The sequence below is a fragment of the Nansenia antarctica genome (genome assembly GCF_963989245.1).
Source record: "Nansenia antarctica genome assembly, chromosome: 4".
NCBI lineage: Eukaryota > Metazoa > Chordata > Actinopteri > Argentiniformes > Microstomatidae > Nansenia > Nansenia antarctica.
Genome location: NC_137689.1, coordinates 38,928,753 through 38,951,472, shown reverse-complemented (window position 1 = coordinate 38,951,472; position 22,720 = coordinate 38,928,753). Strand labels below are relative to the sequence as shown.

General features: G+C 42.4%; 1 protein-coding gene across 1 annotated transcript; it reads right to left on the bottom strand.

The window, feature by feature from the left end:
- Nucleotides 1–132: 132 nt before the first annotated feature.
- LOC308155988 (rac GTPase-activating protein 1-like) lies at nt 133–22,457 on the bottom strand (the record flags this gene model as incomplete). The annotated part of the gene is made up of 16 exons (XM_080529351.1): nt 133–211; nt 9,102–9,207; nt 9,599–9,713; nt 10,916–11,051; nt 11,362–11,467; nt 17,195–17,393; nt 17,676–17,771; nt 18,366–18,530; nt 18,619–18,779; nt 19,139–19,247; nt 19,443–19,523; nt 20,075–20,128; nt 20,221–20,290; nt 20,941–21,089; nt 21,754–21,956; nt 22,373–22,457. The coding sequence occupies 16 exons, from the start codon at nt 22,455–22,457 to the stop codon at nt 133–135; spliced, it is 1,914 nt and encodes a 637-aa protein (XP_080385477.1).
- Nucleotides 22,458–22,720: the final 263 nt, after the last annotated feature.

Genomic DNA, 22,720 nt, shown 5'->3' with positions numbered 1-22,720 from the left:
GCTAAATCAATTCTTGCATAGTTAAACAGAAAATGCAGTTTAAAAAAAGTGCTATGCAATTGTCAAATATATGTAATAAAATGTTAGGATATTGCAGTAGTTTCTAATGTAGCCATGTTAGGAGGCAGACCACTACTTCAGTTGAGGGGAGGCAAAGAAGCCCACTTGGCACCTTGAGTTACTGGAGGGCTTGCTGCTCCTGCTCCCAAATCTGGCAAATTGGGCAAAAAACAAACAAGAACAAATGTTAACCTTCTTCACCAAAACAAGAACAAATATTAACCTTCTTCACCAAAACAAGAACAAATATTAACCTTCACCAAAACAGGGTAAATAATTCAAATATCAGAAGAAATGTTAACATAAACAAAGCGTAGACGTTCCGACTGTCAACCTGTGCACATATTAGAAGGAATGTTCTAATGGTGCTTTTCCACTACAGGGCTAGCCGGGTCGACCCAGGCTGGCCTGCTTCTTTGGCGCTTTTCCATTTGTCGGCCTGGGTCAGCACGGGTCGGGTCGGGTCGGTTCTTTAGCTACCCTTCGCGAGCAGGAACCTTTTTGCGAGCCGGTACCTTTTTGCCAGGCTGCGTGTGACGTGTGACGCTGCACACCGTTGATTGGTCAATGGAAATCGTCACAACATCGTCATCGTATGTTTTCACAGTACACCACTAACCGCCATTTTTAAATCTCACAACAGCGTTGAACAGCAGAGACTACTACTTCTTACTGTTCTTACTGTTCTTACTATTCAGTGTGTTCAGCATGCTATTGTGATCATGGAGAATTTTAGTTTGGGATTATAACCCATTGTGACGCGGAGATATTCGGCCTTAAGCGACGGGTCCCCCCCCCCCCTGATGAGCGTTTTACGATGTACCATAAATCTGCTTTGCTTATTCTATCTCGTTAACGGTACATGACTAAGACTCCATTCGAATTTCAGTGTGTTCAGCATGCTATTGTGATCATGGAGAATTTTAGTTTGGAATTATAACCCATTGTGACGCGGAGATATTCGGCCGTAAGTGACGGGTCCCCCCCCCCCCGCTGCTGCTCGCAGCACCGCTTCCTGGTTGACGACTCCCGTAGACAGCGGGGGGAGAGAAAAGTTCTACCCGGGAATTCGCTCCTAGCTGTGTCGACCGTGATAGGAGTGTCGTATCGACACCATTCAAATGGTTTTGGATTCCCTGTCCTCTCCCCTATCCGGACACGTTTGAATTGTTATCCTAACACACGGTAAATCACAGTTATTAACCCGCAAAGGGTGCCTCCGGGCACCGTCTTTGCCAGTGAATAACACCGGCTATGAAGGTGGTACAAACACAATACTCCTTTGCTAACTTCACCATCGGTATACGGTCATTTTGAGCCCTTAACCACCGCGCTGACACCCCGAGAAGATATGCTTTTAACCGTAAACTCAATGAACCGGGAGTTCACCCGCTGCTGCCTGCAGCACCGCGCCTGCTGGTTGAAACTCCCGTTGACAGCGGGGGGAGAGAAAAGTTCTACCCGGGAATTCGCTCCGCGCTGTGTCGACCGTGATAAGAGTGTCGTATCGACACCATTCAAATGGTTTCAGATTTCCTGTCCTCTCCCCTCTCGGGACACGTTTGAATTTTTACCGTAACCCACGGTAAACCACATTTATTAACCCGCAAAGGGTGCCTCCGGGCACCGTGTTTGTCCGTGAATAACACCGGCTAGGAAGGTGGTAAAAAGACAAGACTATGCTGGCTAACTCCACCATCGGTATACGGTCATTTTGAGCCACCCCGAGAAGTGAACCGGGAGTAAACTCAATGAACCAGGGGCCGGATTCACCAAGCGTTTTTAAGAACAAATTTGTTCTTAAGAACAACATTTGTTCTTAAGACAAAACTTAGGAAGATTTGGTATTCCCGAAGAAAATCTTATCTTAACTTTAGTTTTTTCTTAACTTTCTTCTTAAGATTTTTCCTAAGATAGAACTTAAGAACAAATGAGATTCTCCAAAACAAAGTTCTTAGATTTCTTCTCAAATGTCTTCTTAACTTTAAGAGAAGCTCTCACCTGTCTTAAAGCAGCTAAAGTGAAAGGTAAGTCTTACTTGAACAATTTTGTATTGCATTTATTTGATTTTATTAATATTTAGTTTAGCCCTAGACAATGTGTTAACACATATTGTTAATTCAAGTTGGTCAGAGTACTTTTGTGTGAATGTTTTGTGTGAATGTGTGAATGTCTATCACATGTTTGTATGTTTGAGATATAACTGAAATGGGCCTTTCAGCCTGTGTCACATGTAGGCCTATTCCTAGATTACACCACAATGTACTCAGAAAGTAAATCAAGGAGGCAGTTGTTGTATTTGATGTATACTACTTAATTAATCATTATGAACATGTTATTTAAGTAGGCCAAGTAACTGAAACAATGTCCTTACTATTATTTATTTTATATTCACATTTTAGATGGAAGTTCTTCATAAGTTCAAAAGAGAGAGAGAGAGAGAGAGACACACAGGTGTAAAAATCACAGTTCAAAATCTAAGAACTTCTTAAGTGAGAAAACTAAGAAGTTCTTAAGACATAGGACAATTCTTAAGAAAAAAATGGTGAATAGCGTTTAAGAACATTCTTAGGAACATCTTATCTTTTTTCTTAAGAATTGTCTTAAGAATTATCTTAAGAACACTTTTGTGAATCCGGCCCCAGCTCTTTTCCCTTTTTAATTTTACCCTTGGCCCTCGTGTTTTTAGTATTTTTCCAAGCACCAGGGGAGCCCCCCCTCCTAAATTTCGTTGTATGGTACCTGTACTGTATTACAGTTTTTCTCAATTGCTAAAACACATTTCACAAAACTTTCCTCCATTTTCACAAAACTCTAAACACAACACACTTTTCTAAAGCTACATAAGCAAAACCACACCTTCTCTCTTCAAAACTCAAACCCTACCCCTAATCCTAACCCTAACCTTACTGTAACCCTAGCACCTAACCCTAACCCTAGTTTCCCCACATGTATGATAGTCATGCATAAAAATAAATCTGCGCTCCCTGTCTAACGTTATATCTAACATTACATATTTTACATTACAGTAAGGCTGATTTTGCATGATAGTCATGCATTTTTAGATATCTATTTCCCCCCTTTAAATGGCATATGATGTCCGAAATTTTACTAAAGTTCAGCCGCGAAGTTGTTGCACTGTTGTCCTATCAAGTTTTACGTAAATAAAGGTTTGAAAAATGTTACCGTATTCCCACATGTACCGTAACATGTACAATACTGTACTGTATCACAACTCAATGCACTAAACACTACAGAGGATCCATTACACACAACAATACTCACTGAAAACAATGTTCAGGGTGTGATGTTTTTTAAATTTATTTATGGAAATATACCACACACACACACACACACACACACACACACACCACAATCATTTGCAACAAGTGTCTTACATTTTTTGGCGTTATGTTTAATGAATGAAGCCAGGTGTGTTCATTGTGTTAACATTTTGCTGACTGTGGCAAGCATTTTGCATCACATGAGCTTTAATTTGAGAATTTGACATTTTGAGCAGAGTTTTTTGCAACTTGTGTTTTAGCAAGACAAAATGTGTTTAGATTTATGAGAAAAGGAGGATTGTGTTTTGTGAATTGTGTCTTCATGTGAAATGTGTTTGTGGTTTTGGCAAATGGGAGCTAGTTTTATTAAATGTGTTTAGAGAACTGGTCATTTGGTTTAGAGAATTGGCTTTTGTGTTTTAGCAATTGGGAAAAACTGTAATGACAATAAAGACCATTCATTCATTCATTCATAATACTGTTTTATACTTAATAATAAAAATAAATAAATAGATGTCTTTAAAAGGCCAAACTGATTGCATCACTTATTAAGCCACTATCACTATAACAATACAGAATAAAATATATACATGTCTTTAAAAGAACAAACTGATTACTTATTAAGCCACTATCACTTATATTCTCCTTCTTGGCACCACGTCCCATAAGGCTTCCCGTCACTACTCAGGGTTTTTCCTGGCTCAAAATGAGGCGGAGGTGGTACCAGTGGTGTTTGACATCGGGGGGGACCCATGAAGCAGGGCTGTCTGGGGGTCCTTAAACGAGCATCAAACACTTAATTTCTTGCATTCTGGTGAATTGATATGCACCAATTTGTGCCCTTTCGCCATCAATTTATGGTGGAAATGTCATTATATATGTAAAGGAAAAAACAATATTCAATATTCAGTAATATAATGCAATATAAAGCTCTCAGGCATTCTGTACTTTCAAATATGTATTCTCCTTGAGCAGTCAACATACTATCAGCTATTTCTCTAGCAAACACGAAAGCTAAGTTATTTGTGAAACAGCGCCCCCGCCACCACGTCGGCGCAATGCCGCAATTGCAGTTTTTTTTTTTATTCTCCCGCGCCGGAAATCCGGCACTGTGCCGGAGTACTTTAAGCCCTGGCTCAACATAACAATGATACTACAGTGAGCTAAAGTAGTAGCCATCTGATATGCTCAACATAACAATGATACTACAGTGAGCTAAAGTAGTAGCCATCTCATATGCTCAACATAAAAATGATACTACAGTTCATAAAGCAGACAAGTGAAGGCAGTGGTTAAGGGTTCAAAAAAACATGACGTTATTATTACATAGCTTCCTCTCTCTCTCCCTCCCTCCCTCTCTCCCTCTTTCTCTCCAAAAAACCACGGTTAATAATATACCACATGCCGAGGAAAAAGTATACGATTTCTAGCTTCAAGTTCCTCCATGTTGCTATTGTTGTGGCTGTGTTGTGTCTCGTGAAAATATACGTCACCACCATGGCGCGCTTTTATGACGCGTAACTCCGCCTACTATCTCCTACTCCTCCTACTTGTTCCTGGTCTCTTGTGTATAGTGGAAAACGTCTCGTACCCAGAACTGTTCAAAAGCGTGCTGAGGCGAGCCGTGCCGACCCGAGCCGGGCCCGGTAGTGGAAAAGCGCCATAAGTGACCAATGTGATGTGTGCTTACATGGTGGTGCTGGAGAGGGTCTGCTTCATGCGCTGGAGATATTCGGCCGTAAGTGACGGGTCCCCCCCCCCCCGCTGCTGCTCGCAGCACCGCTTCCTGGTTGACGACTCCCGTAGACAGCGGGGGGAGAGAAAAGTTCTACCCGGGAATTCGCTCCTAGCTGTGTCGACCGTGATAGGAGTGTCGTATCGACACCATTCAAATGGTTTTGGATTCCCTGTCCTCTCCCCTATCCGGACACGTTTGAATTGTTATCCTAACACACGGTAAATCACAGTTATTAACCCGCAAAGGGTGCCTCCGGGCACCGTCTTTGCCAGTGAATAACACCGGCTATGAAGGTGGTACAAACACAATACTCCTTTGCTAACTTCACCATCGGTATACGGTCATTTTGAGCCCTTAACCACCGCGCTGACACCCCGAGAAGATATGCTTTTAACCGTAAACTCAATGAACCGGGAGTTCACCCGCTGCTGCCTGCAGCACCGCGCCTGCTGGTTGAAACTCCCGTTGACAGCGGGGGGAGAGAAAAGTTCTACCCGGGAATTCGCTCCGCGCTGTGTCGACCGTGATAAGAGTGTCGTATCGACACCATTCAAATGGTTTCAGATTTCCTGTCCTCTCCCCTCTCGGGACACGTTTGAATTTTTACCGTAACCCACGGTAAACCACATTTATTAACCCGCAAAGGGTGCCTCCGGGCACCGTGTTTGTCCGTGAATAACACCGGCTAGGAAGGTGGTAAAAAGACAAGACTATGCTGGCTAACTCCACCATCGGTATACGGTCATTTTGAGCCACCCCGAGAAGTGAACCGGGAGTAAACTCAATGAACCAGGGGCCGGATTCACCAAGCGTTTTTAAGAACAAATTTGTTCTTAAGAACAACATTTGTTCTTAAGACAAAACTTAGGAAGATTTGGTATTCCCGAAGAAAATCTTATCTTAACTTTAGTTTTTTCTTAACTTTCTTCTTAAGATTTTTCCTAAGATAGAACTTAAGAACAAATGAGATTCTCCAAAACAAAGTTCTTAGATTTCTTCTCAAATGTCTTCTTAACTTTAAGAGAAGCTCTCACCTGTCTTAAAGCAGCTAAAGTGAAAGGTAAGTCTTACTTGAACAATTTTGTATTGCATTTATTTGATTTTATTAATATTTAGTTTAGCCCTAGACAATGTGTTAACACATATTGTTAATTCAAGTTGGTCAGAGTACTTTTGTGTGAATGTTTTGTGTGAATGTGTGAATGTCTATCACATGTTTGTATGTTTGAGATGTAACTGAAATGGGCCTTTCAGCCTGTGTCACATGTAGGCCTATTCCTAGATTACACCACAATGTACTCAGAAAGTAAATCAAGGAGGCAGTTGTTGTATTTGATGTATACTACTTAATTAATCATTATGAACATGTTATTTAAGTAGGCCAAGTAACTGAAACAATGTCCTTACTATTATTTATTTTATATTCACATTTTAGATGGAAGTTCTTCATAAGTTCAAAAGAGAGAGAGAGAGAGAGAGACACACAGGTGTAAAAATCACAGTTCAAAATCTAAGAACTTCTTAAGTGAGAAAACTAAGAAGTTCTTAAGACATAGGACAATTCTTAAGAAAAAAATGGTGAATAGCGTTTAAGAACATTCTTAGGAACATCTTATCTTTTTTCTTAAGAATTGTCTTAAGAATTATCTTAAGAACACTTTTGTGAATCCGGCCCCAGCTCTTTTCCCTTTTTAATTTTACCCTTGGCCCTCGTGTTTTTAGTATTTTTCCAAGCACCAGGGGAGCCCCCCCTCCTAAATTTCGTTGTATGGTACCTGTACTGTATTACAGTTTTTCTCAATTGCTAAAACACATTTCACAAAACTTTCCTCCATTTTCACAAAACTCTAAACACAACACACTTTTCTAAAGCTACATAAGCAAAACCACACCTTCTCTCTTCAAAACTCAAACCCTACCCCTAATCCTAACCCTAACCTTACTGTAACCCTAGCACCTAACCCTAACCCTAGTTTTCCCACATGTATGATAGTCATGCATAAAAATAAATCTGCGCTCCCTGTCTAACGTTATATCTAACATTACATATTTTACATTACAGTAAGGCTGATTTTGCATGATAGTCATGCATTTTTAGATATCTATTTCCCCCCTTTAAATGGCATATGATGTCCGAAATTTTACTAAAGTTCAGCCGCGAAGTTGTTGCACTGTTGTCCTATCAAGTTTTACGTAAATAAAGGTTTGAAAAATGTTACCGTATTCCCACATGTACCGTAACATGTACAATACTGTACTGTATCACAACTCAATGCACTAAACACTACAGAGGATCCATTACACACAACAATACTCACTGAAAACAATGTTCAGGGTGTGATGTTTTTTAAATTTATTTATGGAAATATACCACACACACACACACACACACACACACACACACACACACACACCACAATCATTTGCAACAAGTGTCTTACATTTTTTGGCGTTATGTTTAATGAATGAAGCCAGGTGTGTTCATTGTGTTAACATTTTGCTGACTGTGGCAAGCATTTTGCATCACATGAGCTTTAATTTGAGAATTTGACATTTTGAGCAGAGTTTTTTGCAACTTGTGTTTTAGCAAGACAAAATGTGTTTAGATTTATGAGAAAAGGAGGATTGTGTTTTGTGAATTGTGTCTTCATGTGAAATGTGTTTGTGGTTTTGGCAAATGGGAGCTAGTTTTATTAAATGTGTTTAGAGAACTGGTCATTTGGTTTAGAGAATTGGCTTTTGTGTTTTAGCAATTGGGAAAAACTGTAATGACAATAAAGACCATTCATTCATTCATTCATAATACTGTTTTATACTTAATAATAAAAATAAATAAATAGATGTCTTTAAAAGGCCAAACTGATTGCATCACTTATTAAGCCACTATCACTATAACAATACAGAATAAAATATATACATGTCTTTAAAAGAACAAACTGATTACTTATTAAGCCACTATCACTTATATTCTCCTTCTTGGCACCACGTCCCATAAGGCTTCCCGTCACTACTCAGGGTTTTTCCTGGCTCAAAATGAGGCGGAGGTGGTACCAGTGGTGTTTGACATCGGGGGGGACCCATGAAGCAGGGCTGTCTGGGGGTCCTTAAACGAGCATCAAACACTTAATTTCTTGCATTCTGGTGAATTGATATGCACCAATTTGTGCCCTTTCGCCATCAATTTATGGTGGAAATGTCATTATATATGTAAAGGAAAAAACAATATTCAATATTCAGTAATATAATGCAATATAAAGCTCTCAGGCATTCTGTACTTTCAAATATGTATTCTCCTTGAGCAGTCAACATACTATCAGCTATTTCTCTAGCAAACACGAAAGCTAAGTTATTTGTGAAACAGCGCCCCCGCCACCACGTCGGCGCAATGCCGCAATTGCAGTTTTTTTTTTTATTCTCCCGCGCCGGAAATCCGGCACTGTGCCGGAGTACTTTAAGCCCTGGCTCAACATAACAATGATACTACAGTGAGCTAAAGTAGTAGCCATCTGATATGCTCAACATAACAATGATACTACAGTGAGCTAAAGTAGTAGCCATCTCATATGCTCAACATAAAAATGATACTACAGTTCATAAAGCAGACAAGTGAAGGCAGTGGTTTTAAGGGTTCAAAAAAACATGACGTTATTATTACATAGCTTCCTCTCTCTCTCCCTCCCTCCCTCTCTCCCTCTTTCTCTCCAAAAAACCACGGTTAATAATATACCACATGCCGAGGAAAAAGTATACGATTTCTAGCTTCAAGTTCCTCCATGTTGCTATTGTTGTGGCTGTGTTGTGTCTCGTGAAAATATACGTCACCACCATGGCGCGCTTTTATGACGCGTAACTCCGCCTACTATCTCCTACTCCTCCTACTTGTTCCTGGTCTCTTGTGTATAGTGGAAAACGTCTCGTACCCAGAACTGTTCAAAAGCGTGCTGAGGCGAGCCGTGCCGACCCGAGCCGGGCCCGGTAGTGGAAAAGCGCCATAAGTGACCAATGTGATGTGTGCTTACATGGTGGTGCTGGAGAGGGTCTGCTTCATGCGCTGGGACAGTGAACTAGACGAGGGTGTTTTACTCATCTGGTGTTCCGGAGTGGTTACAGGCCCCAGCATGCTCACTGAAAGATATACATTAACAACTATTTGTGAATTATCCAACGCTAATTTGCTTGTAGGGTTGGGTGGTAATACTGTACACCACAGTTTTGGGAAATAGCAACGGTGTCTGTTTCAATACAGTCATAACAAATGTTCTGGTGCACAATGGGCGCATATACTGTATATATATATAATAAACACCTTAAGAGTGCCCAACCCTAGTAAATAGTTCAAATAAACCAGACACAGTATGAGCTTTTGAGAAGCTAATCTTAATTTAAGTCAGATACAACCCACTTTAACCTCAAATTGCAAGATACACATGCTGCTAGTCATAATTTTGCATAATGCACCTACTGTACTTTGGGGCTCATCTCAGAGATTCTGTTTGATCAGTTCAGGTAGGCTTACCTTTCTGATCTGGAGTGTTGTAGCAGTCAGCATGGTCCATGTTGTCTGGGTGGGGCTGGCCGGCGGTGAACTGGCTCCAATACTCCACAGAGAGAGACAGCAAGCGCTCAATCACCTATAAACATCAATAGAAATGTCTCAGTACTTTTATATAGACCACTGTGAGGAGAAAATCATATAGAATATACATCTCTACAATATATGCATAGAATGTTGTAAGGGTGTGACCTATAATAAACATTGGTTGAAAGATAGAAGGTCAAGTTCTTTAGCAGAACTACAATGCCTTAAATTCAGCTGGGTCAAAACCATGTCAAATACAAGGTCTGCTTGGTTTAGCTGGACATTTGCACTTTCTTGACTATCCCAAACGGAACTCAACTCTTTGGCATATGCACCGACCCAGATCTGGCACCTTTCTAATGTCTATAACATATGATATGACGATTATCGTTTTTATCGTTAATCGCGATAAAAACACCCGCGATAACTTAATCGTGGAGAATTTTAATTATTTGAATAATCGTCATAATCGTATGTTATGAATAAACTGTGTTTAACAAATGTCTGGCGCTATTTTTCAGCCTAGACTACATTACTTTTGCAGTCAAGTTAGCGACTGTTACTGTAATATAATTGCAATTCCTCACATGAGCCGCGCGCACAACGGTATGCTCCCCGCGGCTGCTATCAGACTGGCCGCGGGAGTGAGTGTTGAGGGAGAGAGGAGACGGCAACCCTCGCTCGCCATAGACTGTATCCCTACTCTTCTCTCCTGAGCTCGGTTGTAACGTGAACCATGGAATACGGGATATGTTAGATGCTTTACAGTAATTCCCCAAATGACCAGAAAAGGAAGTTAGATTTGTCGCTGGTCGCTTTTGACTAATTAAGTCGCCATGGGGCTCTGGAAGTTGGCAACACTGGGAGTGCGTTCTTTAAACTTCCGTGGGTACGTTAATGAAAGGTGCTGATTGGCCGAAAAGGAATCGCTCTTTCTTAACCCTTAGAGGGCTGGGGCTATTTGAGCCATTTTTGTCATATTTAGGATTTTGACCTCATATACCACATTAAGGACCCGGATTATGGCCAGAGATATGTGCCACTAGAATCTGAATTTGAATTACTGACTTAAAATGTCCTAAAAATACAACAAAATCTAAGTTAAAGTGATTACAGTGTGTTTTATTGGCATTAAAAAATATATATATACAGTATATATATATATTTTTTTAATTCTCGCGATTATTTTGCCCACGATAATCGTGACATGACATTTTCTAATCGTCCCACCCCTAGATATGACTTCATCCATACCCGTGGCTGCCTATTGGTGTCTTGCAAAATAGTCATTGGATCTGGGTCTGGGACAGCATGGCCAACCAAAGTGGGCCCGAACACGCGGGCCAGGTTGGTGACATCCATCTTTGTGTCAACTACACACTGGGCCACCCTGGAAGGAGTAGACGTTTGGGCTGTGAGTTTAACCATTTCAGAATAAGATAAGACTAAAAACTGAGATACGCCTCTATCCCTCTACCCCTCTATCTACCCCTTTACCCCTCTACCTACCCCTCTATCCCTCTATCTACTCCTATACCTACCCCTCTACCTACCCCTTTACCTACCCCTCTATCTACCCCTTTACCTACCCCTCTACCTACCCCTTTACCTACCCCTCTATCCCTCTACCTACTCCTTTATAAAAACCAACGTTGTTCCTAAAAGCAGAACACGGAGTGACCAGGAGGGAACATGCTGACCTCTGAAGGTGGATCATCATAAAGGCCAGAGTGTCTCTGTTGGGCTGAGGCAGCTCGCTGACGGTCTGGTAGATCACTGCAAGGCTGTTGTCATCATCTTGGATTTCTGTGGGCGAGGAGCAATATTAATGACGTTTTTTTAACACTTGCAATTCTAACAGTCTCCAAGCAAAACGTGCATGCAGTGATGATAGTACAAGGCCACCATAACTTCTGCATGATGTCACGAAAGCACTACTAAAAAGGTTACAAAAATGAAATGAAAAACCACCACGTTAGCAATGGAACTACTTAGTACTTTGACCTGCGTCGGTTAGGCAGCATTTGCCATTCATTTCAAATGGTTACGGTAAGGGTTAGGCATTTACTTTAAATTAACCCATTTACTTTGGTTAAGGTAAGGGTAAATTGGCAGGGGGAAGGTATTAGCACTCTGCTGGTTGCCATTGCCTGATACTGTACATGCATGCCCAGGTGCTTAGGCGGTAACTATTATCAGGGTTCCCACTAGGGATGGGACGATTAACGTGTTTATCGTTAATCGCGATAAAAACACCCGCGATAACTTAATCGTGGAGAATTTTAATTATTTAAATAATCGTCATAATCGTATGTTATAAAAAAATAGTAATATAATTGCGTTTCCTCACATGAGCCGCGCGCGAATATCCTCACATAATTTGTCTCGCGCTATAGTTCAGCCTGCATGGGTAACGTTACTGTCAAATCAGCTTTGTCAGTCAGTCACTATAACGTATGCTAGCCTACTCACCATGGCTGCATCGGCCCCTTGTCCATTGTATCCTCCAAATAAAAAAGTTAAATCTGATGTGTGGAACTACTTTGGCTTCACAAGTCAAGAACGCCAGGATGAAGAGCCAACATGCCGAACTTGCTGGAGGAAAGTGTCTGCCCCGAGGGCAAACACGTCCAATTTGCATGTGCATCTCCGTGACCGTCACCCTGCGTTGTACTCTGAACTCCAGGTAAAATAGAGCCTTGCTTTACTAGTTAGTTAACAACATAGCAAGTGACTGTGAAATTCATCTGAATGCTCGTTAGCAACATTATGCACTGTGTGAACGTGCGGATAGCCTGTAGCTATCCTACTGTATACCTGCCCAGCTCACGTCACGAAAGTGTCATTATCTAGCCAGTCCGGACAACGGACAGCTCTCAAATGGATTGAAATGAATGGATACGGATAGACAACGGGTGTGTGTGGCCACGGCATCCTATCCAGTCAAAAATCATTTTCAATGTCATAGAATTCGTTAGAATAGTCTCAGTGAAAAACAAATCATACAGTGAATTAACATTAAGTAGACAGAGCATCTTTGATTACAGCTTGTGCAAAAGTGAACAAAATAATGACAAGGTTGAATAATAGAAGTAATGAATTAAAAGTATATAATAGAAGTAATGACAAAGACACTTTAACCTATCAGTGTTTCCCCTAGGTTTGCTGCCTTGGGGGGGGTGGCATGGACCGTGGCATGGACCCCCCCCCCCCCCCCCTGCGACATACCATCGTCATGTCCAGGGGGTGTACTAACTTGTACATCAAGCCGCCTCACGCTACGGAAACAGGAGATAGGCTCCTGCCCTATGGGCCGTTAGGCTCCAGAACCATCGGTTCACAAGGCTACTTATGTGGTCTTGACTACCTGTCCACTTTCTCACCTGGTTCTTGCTGTCTCTCTCTCTCTGGTGTGCCGACACCATCCTGCTCTCTCTCCTTCTCTATCTCTCTATCCTCCTCTCCCTCTTTTGCTGTCAACCAAAAGGCAAACATAACAACCAGAGTATTTCTAATCTAATAAGAGGTATAAATTGATCCATATCAATTTATAACATAATTATAATTGATTTTGGATTGCTGTGGGCAATGCAGTCAGATAGAATGACTATCACCTGAAAAAAGATCATGTCCAACTATAAAAAAACAGACATTTCCAATGCTTCAATCCACTGTCCATGTACTGTAAATATGCCATTATGGTAGGGCTGCAACTAACGATTATTTTGATAATCAATTAATCTGCCGATTATTTTTTCGGTTAATCGGATACAAAAAAAGCGGGGGGGAAATATTTCTTTTGCAATTTTTTTTTTATGTTTTCTAAATCAGCCAGGCCTATACATATACATGTGCAAAATGAATAAGTATTAATAAAAAAGAAAAAATAATATAAATAAAAAAGGCTTTGCTACATCAAATAGGTTTAACAACAGGCCATGGACTATGGCGGTAGATTGTTTCAATAAAGTAGTTGAACTCTAGCTCAATACATGCATTGTTTTAGGTAATAACTTTGCTTAATGTAAAGGTCAGTAACCCAAAGTGCAATATAGGCTACAGACAAGACCCTAATGTTTTTATATAACAGATATGCTCCAAAACAATGCAATGTGTCCTCTCACTCCATACAATAGGCTAGGCGACAGTCAGTGCCTCACTCTAACTCACGGGTAGCTTGGTAGGCTACCACTAGCTAGCCTTTAGCTTATCACCTCTGCTCTACCACTGACGTTAGCCAGCTAGCTAAATACACTTGTCATGCAATATTGAATTCATGAATGCGAGCAAACACTCACTGGCTATCGCATTACATTACAGTCATTTAGCTGACGCTTCGCCAGAACTCACACTAACGCATTTGCATGGAGAGCAGGAGACCATGGAAGGGCTGAGCCCAGCAGGACTTATATAATAAAACAATAGGAAGTTAGCTGTAACCCTCCTCTATAGAAACATAGTTAGCTGTAACCCTCCTCTATAGAAACATAGTTAGTGCTCTGGTTCTCAGCACAGCTACGCAGACTACAGCTGGACGAGCAGTGTAGTGACAGTCAGCTAGCGGCAGCAGCGAGCTAACCCTGCTAGCTAACTCACTAGCATGTCCTGACAGCAGACAGCAGACAGCTTCACTCTCAAGGCTTTTGAGTAGCATGATTTAAATGTAGCCACCGCGCCGGTGTAGGTACCGGATTTTCCCACTTTTCCGGTTCCGGTCATAGGTTCTGACCTTTCCGGCCATAGGTAGCGCTATGATTCGCTATGCCTACACCGTCCGCAAGACAGCGTGGCGTGCGTCAACAGGAAGTAGGTTTGTTATGGAAACAAACCCCCCCCCCCAAAAAAAACGACGAATCGATAATGGCATTCGTCGCCAACGAATTTCATTATCGATTTTTATCGATTTCATCGATTCGTTGTTGCAGCCCTACATTATGGTATTACCATGAAGCCCAATTCCAGCAGAATAAGAAAGATTGTATATCTACTTTAACTAAAATAATAAAGTCAAGTGCATCCAGTTAGCTCTTTAGCTGGCAAGTGTGCAGCAGACTAGCTCATCTCATCACCTCTGAGCTAGCTAGCTTGCTAGTTCTTTGACACTATTTACACCATGGAATTATAGTCACACACTTTAATAACACACAATAATAACGACCAATTTTAACCAACGTTCTCTGTCAGAACACTCAGCAATTATATTTGCTATCGTTTCAACTTGCTTACTTTCATCTGCACACATCTCACACGGCAAAAACTCTCTCGCGTCGCTCGCACACAATCGTCTCGCGCACAATGTTGTATTATTCTCCAGCCCAACGGTAGCGCTATGCTACGGTATAGCGCTACCACAGTGCGAAACGAAATGTGGAGAGATAGTATGCGAGACTACTGGCGGACTAATGTTACCAACGAGCCTATGTGCTTGCCACTCGCCAGATTCGGGTTGGGTGAGTTTAAAAAACGCAGATATTTTAGCCTGCTTGTCAGATGTTTGGTGTTTACATCCGTAATAATTCCTCTTTCTTAGGGGGGCGGGTGGTTCCGTTGGGGGGGCGGCCCGCCCCCCCAAGGCAATGGTAGGGGAAACACTGCCTATCTTGAAGCTTTCAAGTCTCTAAGCCACAAGGCTAGCACTCAGTTTGATGACAGAAAATTGTCAGAGTTCAAGTTTTGTTTGACAGTATTTTTTTCCTTTATTTATGCAGGGTAATTTATCATTACCTTATTTAAGATTTTATTAAAGATTTTAATTGTTTTGTCAAGATGTTTTTAAAATGATGTTAATGTTATTAACTCTTTGACTGCCAGCCATGTTCAGAGCGGAGAGCTCCACACTGCCAGACTTTTGGGGCATTTTCGCTGAACTTTGAAGACCCACCAAATATTGACTTTTCGGACTACATAAACATTGAACATATCTACCAAAACTTTACTCTCTTCTTTCATCAGAAAAAGAAAGTTTGTTTCTAGCCTCTTTGAGTGTTTAGAAATCGGCCGTAGAACATAGGGTGGTTTCAGCAAAAACACCTGATTTTGACCAATAAACAGAGAAAACGAGCTTTTTCTGCAGAACTTTTTATTTTTTTCTGCACTTTTTCTGTATCATCCGACTCTGAACTGTTTGAAGAGTCGCGCGATGGCCGCGATGCTCCGCAATGCTCCGCGCCGCGTTTGGCACATACCCTGATCCGTTTCGCCATTACTACAACCCACAGCAAGCCACTTCCTTCTCCAGGTTTTTATCGAACTACTGCCCCCATCTGGGACCGAAATACATTACACCCAAGTCTGAAATTCACTCGCTAGGTGTAGAACATGTCAATAACGCGATCCCCGCGAAAAAAATAAAAAAATCTATAAGACGCCAATTGGCGTCTTTGGCAGTCAACGTTACTATTCTATAATTGGCGTCTTTGGCAGTCAATGAGTTAACATGATTCAATAACTGAATAATTTATAATATATTTTTATTCTCGCGATAATATCGTGGATCGCGATTATTTTGCCTACAATAATCGTGAAATGACATTTTCTAATCGTCCCACCCCTAGTTCCCACACCTTCTGAAACATCAAATTCAAGCACCTTTCAAGGACTTTCAAGACTCAATTCCCTCAAATTCAAGGACCCAACACGGCATAGTTTGAGACAGATCTAGATGAGAATTTATACAATAGGAACTATCCGCTCACAGACAACAATTAAAAAGAGAGGCTTGAATGTGTGAACACTAGATGGTCTCTTGCCTTCTCTACCACAGCACAGCTAAACTATATATTGTGAAATATGTGTAAAGTTCAGCAATACAGAGAGGAGGAGCTAAGTAAAATTTGTTTTAATATATATGTGTGGTGGCCTGGGAAAACCCGTCGGATGTCGCTGGCGTTCGTTTGTGGCAAAGAGCAAAAATAGATGGAAATCGCGATTTTGGCGATTTTGATATTATGTGGTATTCTAGTACTTTGAACTCCATACTACATTATGGTGAATAAACATTTTAAGAAAACAAAAGAGAAAGTACTTATTTTTATGTTTTTGTGGTGGGTAGTTTGTCTGCATCACAAGCAGACAAACGAGACCGGCCGATCTGCATAGGCTCCTCCCCCGACCCGGAGGAGAAAGGGGTCGGGGGCAGCATGGGGGCAGCATTTCTCATCTTTCACTTTTTTTGACATGATACATTAAAATGCTCATAACTTTTTAAAATAAAGGGCTATCTCAGTCACAACCAGTTATGAATAGCTGAGAACTTCTAATTTATGGAAATATTAAAAAATGAAAATGTCAAAATGCCACCATGTGAAGGGTTTTCCCAGGCCACCACACATATTCTTTTTTTTAGAGAGAGAGAGAGAGAGAGAGAGAGAGAGAGAGAGAGAGAGAGAGGGGGGGGGGGAATTCAACCACTTTCAATGACCCATGTCTATTTTCAAAAACTTTTAAGACCTTGATTTTTTTTTTCTCTCAAATTCACAAACTTTCAAGGATTTTAAGGACCCGTGGGAACCCTGTATTATGGTATAGACCAACCTGCTGCCTCCATGAAGGTGCGGTTTAGGCGGAAGGTGAGCAGTGGCTCTGGCAGTTTCCTCAGGAAGTCTTTTAGGAGACCTGTGACGGCGTTGATGTCCTCCACCTTGCAGAGGGGCGGCACCGTCTTCGTCCTCAGGAACCTCTCCTTCAGCTCCTTCACCGTCCGCTCGGCGCCCGAGAGACGGTACAGACCCGCCTGGGGACGGGGAGACGGACGAGGAATTAAAACAACACTGTGATTTATTTGTATTTAAAATCAGGAAAAGTGTTGATGTGAGATTTGAGTGAATACATGTGAAATAAAGTCGATTCTGTAGGAAAGTGAATGTCAGATGATAGCAGGGGAGAAGAGCAATAACATCTATTCAATGACAATGCTTTGACAATGTTAGTCAAATAATGTCAAATGTGCCGACATTTGTAAAGCCCATCTATGTCCCTGTTAACCATTTGATGACTATTTAAAATGACGACTGACCTCATGCATCCCCCTGTGCTCAATCTCCTTGACACAGTGGACCACTAGTGCCGGGATCATGGGAGAGGCTGTGGGAGCGTAGTCTGCCAGGGTGGCCTACACATGGGAGAATAAAACATGTGTCTTGGGCACCACAGTACTTAGCAAGACATTCACAGGTAAAAGCAAAGGCTGAAAATGAAATGGCATTCATATCAGTCCATTCATATCAGTCCATTCATATCAGTTCAAGCTTTCCGTGAGGGAAATATGGACACTGTGACCAATTGAAGAAATTGTCCAATCATATCACAGCAAAAGTCACTACAGGCAGAAAACTCAGACAAACAACTTGCTAATATCTGATGGTAAAAAAAGCTTCTAGACTAAATATTCTTGTCATCTTTCAAAAACATGTCTATTACTTGCTGTGGTAAATCAGAAATCTGAAATGTGCCAACTCCCGCCATTGTAAGTCATTGAATGTCATTCAGTCACGGTCGGTCAGTCAGTCACTGTCAGTGAAGCGTTGTTTGTTTGTCCGAGGTTTCAAAGGGGGTGTGGCTTAGAGATAGGTCCATAGAATCAACGTTGTATTGACTGAAATAGTTTGGCTTCACCACACCAGCGTTGCTGGTTGGATTCTATCTTGGGACACATACACCAAGCATATCTGCAAAAAGGATCCTATTACATTAATGAATGCAATACCTCTACTGTCCTGATGAGGGCTCCACCCATGGAGGGGTTACATGGGAGGGGGCATCGGTCACGACACTCCGGGTGAGCCACCGCCCTGCAGCCCACGCACCTCAGGTACAGCTTCCCAAACTTGGTCTTCCTTCCACACGGCACGCAGAACTCTGACTTAATGACCTGGTGGAGAAGCAGGACAACAGCCGGTCAGGTGCATATTTGTCTGAACAAGAAGACTTAGAGGAGAAACGTCAACATGAATGTGTACCGTTTTGGCGATGAACTCATGTTTCCGTGCCCCCCCATTGGCTCTAGCGGGTTTGGGCGGGGGCGGGGCCTCCCGGACTGGCGTGACGGGAGCCTCAGTAACATTCTCTGATTGGTCAGTAGTAGCAGTAGTAGTCGTCGTAGTTTCCCAGTCCTGAATGGCTAGAAGAAGAACGAGAGAACATTCAAAAAGACAGCTCTTATTTTTCTCCTCACATATCCATAACAAATGTTCTGTTATCTTTGTGTTTTGAAGTCACTTTGTGACTGATGCCAACGTAAGACAGTTCAGCTAGATGCAATCCTACAGAAGTGGTGGATAGCAGCCAGTCCTCTTACTTATTCAAGAAGAGACTTGAGTTTGTTCAGGCAGTGGTGAAAAAAAACAAACACTGCTTTAGTTTAGTAGGTGGTGGACCCCGGTGTAGAAAGAATTGGAAGAGCCCACTTCACCCTACCCCTCTACCCCTCTATCTACACCTCTACCTACCCCTCTACCTACCCCTCTGTTGTCCTCTCACCTGTTGGCCTCCTGCTCTGTGTCCAGTAAGGCAGCGTCTGGATGGTGGACACTGCCTCCACCGGCCCTCCGTTGGCGGGCACTGTGATGGTGGTTTTGGCCACCAGGGACTGTTTTGTGTTGTTGCAGCAGGGGAACCAATGTTGATTTTAGAACAAACAAAAGGGTCAGAGGAACACTTCATATGGCTAGTTCCCTAAAGATGATTTAGATGTTCATTTGTTTAAGTAAGACTATTTAATTATGTAAGGCCCAAAATTCATCGACAGTGAGGTGTGTGACAGGACCCCGGGGCTCCTCCCTACCCTCTCTGATGGACGGCCGGAGGAGCGGGGTTTCTTCACAGTCTGTGGGAGACCGGAGTCTGCGTGGTTTCGGGAGGACCGCTGTGAGGACAGATTTAAAAACAACTACATTTACAATCAATACTTGACAAAAAAGCAATGGAGATTTCACGGAACATGAGGTAATCTGCTCAGACGGATGATGATGAAGGCCCTTGCAAGGCCCAGGTGGGTGATGCTCCTTTGTTTGGAAATCAAGTCTGATCAAGTCTGCTTAGGAAAGGCTTTGCTTCACTTCACTAAACCCAGAAGCAGACATGTTTCAGATACTGGCCCCAGAAACAAACATTGTTCCTCGAACCATCTGATCTTGCCTTACCTTTAATAAGAAACACTGCCCTCTAGTGACAGAGAGGAGTGACCTCATCCACATTTCTATAATAGTGAGTGAGTGGTAAAACTGATACCGGTACTTTGGTCAGGTGAGTTGTTTTCCCTCTACCCCTCTATCTACCCCTCTACATACCCCTGTACCCCTCTATTTACCCCTCTACCTACCCCTCTATTTACCCCTCTACCTACCCCTCTATCTACCCCTCTGACTGTATATAGTACCTCTAGTAACACTTCTGTCACACACACACACCACTCACCCTTTTCTGACGCTTCCTCAGTCTCACTGTTCTCATCACAGACGAGTCCCAGTCCTACAGAGAGTATTGAATACCGTTACAATACAAATGTTCGACAGCTGAGACAGTAAAACAAAACGTTTACACAAATATGTACAAATCCTTACCAAAGAATCATCAGTTTTGTCATAGCTTATGTCTGACAACATGGAGGCAGATTCATCAATGGTGGTTAACCTGAAAAACACAGGATGCTTATTTAAGAACACTGATCAGACCATTCTGGTGCCTACAAACATTTGCCAGAATCATACAGCGTTGAATATAATATACTGGTGGAATTACTCCTGGGAAGCACTTTTGGGGGATTTTGATCAGAGCTCCTCATTGGCTAAGGCCGCATGGCGGAACGTTTGGTGGACTTCTTGGTCACGTCTTCCCTACTGCCCACGTATCAATCAACAAAGAAAATATTTACATTTGTGTTTAATCCAATGAGTCGCAAGGCATTCTGTGGGATTTCTCATAACTCTGGGTTTTGACATTTTAACCATTTAGCAGACGCTTTTATCCAAAGCGACATAAAATTAGAGATTACAGGGACAGTAATCCACTTCCTGGAGTAAGTTAGGGTTAAGTGCCTTACTCAAGGGCACACTAGTGGTGGTGTTCCCAGGTGGGATTTGAACTCATGACCTTCTGATTACCTGTCCATCTCACTACCACCACTCCCCCCATTACACCACTACCTTGAGGTTGGCCATGGTAGCCTGAGGTTGTATGAGTACCTGTGACTGGTGTTGAGGTTGTATATGAGGAGTACCTGTGACTGGTGTTGAGGTTGTATATGAGTACCTGTGGCTGGTGTTGAGGTTGTATACGAGTACCTGTGACTGGTGTTGGCCTTGGCAGCCTGCGCGGCCTGAGAGTGGGCGTTGAGGAAGGCCAGGGCCGAGCGCTGCTCCTCACTCAGGTGGACGCTGCTGCTGGAGTTCTCAGAGATCAGCAGGTCCCGGATCAGCTGAATCTGACGCTCCTACACACACAATTGTCAGGAAAACAACAATTCGGTCGTGCCATGTTTCCGGGTCCAAAGTTGGCTGAGGCGCTCTCTTCGAAATACCTCAGTAATAATAATAATTCATTATATTTGTATAGCGCTCTTCCGAGGCTCAAAGACGCTGACAAATATGGGAAAAACGGGAAATTACTCCGTCCCTTGTTGTATGAAAAGATCAGAGTCTAAAAAACGATTGAACTGTCATTCTACCGCTGTAGTACACTGGTACTATGGTGCAGAGAATTTCTGGTTTGGACCCGGAAATTGCTAAACGTCACGATTGACGTCAGACTTAACCGAATTGCCCGCAAAACATACCAAATGGATTTCTTTTTTTTGTTGTTGTTATTTTTTCTGAGTGGGGCAGTCCCACTCACATTTTTCATTTTTTATTGATAGATACAGTGGAGAACTAGACAGGAAGGATGGGTGAGAGAGAGGAGGGATGACATGCAGGACATGTCCCCGGCCGGAATCGAACCGGGGACCCTGCGGTTACATGGTCGACGCTTAACCCGCTACGCCACCTAAGCGCCCCACCAAATGGATTTCAGCATGCAGATAGTTACACTTAGTTAGTAATAGATCCTTATTGCTTCGGTTATGACAAGGCCAAACTGTTGTCGCTCTTATTACCAACCAATTTCTCATAGTCAGCCTCTGCCTTCTGGCGTCGTCGAATCTCGACGTCCACCTGATTGCGAGCGTGCTTCAACTTCACCTCCAAAGCCCCTGTCTCAGTCTGGGCCTTGGACAGCACCTCCCTGCAGGCGCCCAGCTCCTCGTCCGCCTGCAGCCACTTCCTCCGGCAGTCTTCAAAGTTGACCACCATCTGAAGGAACTCTGAATGAGACGTGAGGGAAGGTGGCATTCAGCACAAGCTCAATACACAAACCTGGGTTTACAACATAGTCTCTCCCCAGTTGTTTTTTTGATACAATACCAATGCTTTAGAGTGGGAGGAAACAGAGATGGACACACCCAACGTGTGTGAATGTGTTCTGTTATTCATATTAGTTGAAATGGAAATGCGACTTTTGATTTGGTTTCCCTTTTCCCCTTCCCCCCTTCCCATTTCCCCTTAAGCCCTTCCTACTTTAGGTATTAGATGACACATACCAGAAACATGGTTGTATTGACATCAGACGCCAGAGATAATATCCAACCATATTATGATTCTACAACCCACCTGTGACAAGTGTGAATCTCTACTCATTTCCCCAGAGCAACAGTAGGGGCAATAACACTTAAGTTCTTACGAGGCTCGATGCTCTCATTCAGGACATCCACATGAGCGCGCAGACTCTGGAACCGGTTGTGCAGGTTGTGCGCTAACGTCTCCATGGCCTGGTGACAGAGGGAGACATGGGAAGGTGACAGAAACCCAGCAGGACGCTGCAGCTTTTTAGACAAACTAAACAACCATCAAGCCTTCTGAAATTGTTAGCTGCAAAGTATCTCCATATCCATTTTTGATGATCAGAGATAATAATAATATTGTCCTGGCTAGACTGAAAGTGTATGAGATATGAGTCTGCTAAATGGTTAAAATGTCAAATGTAGCAGGCTAAATATAATTCAAATAATTAGCACTAACTCATAATTAG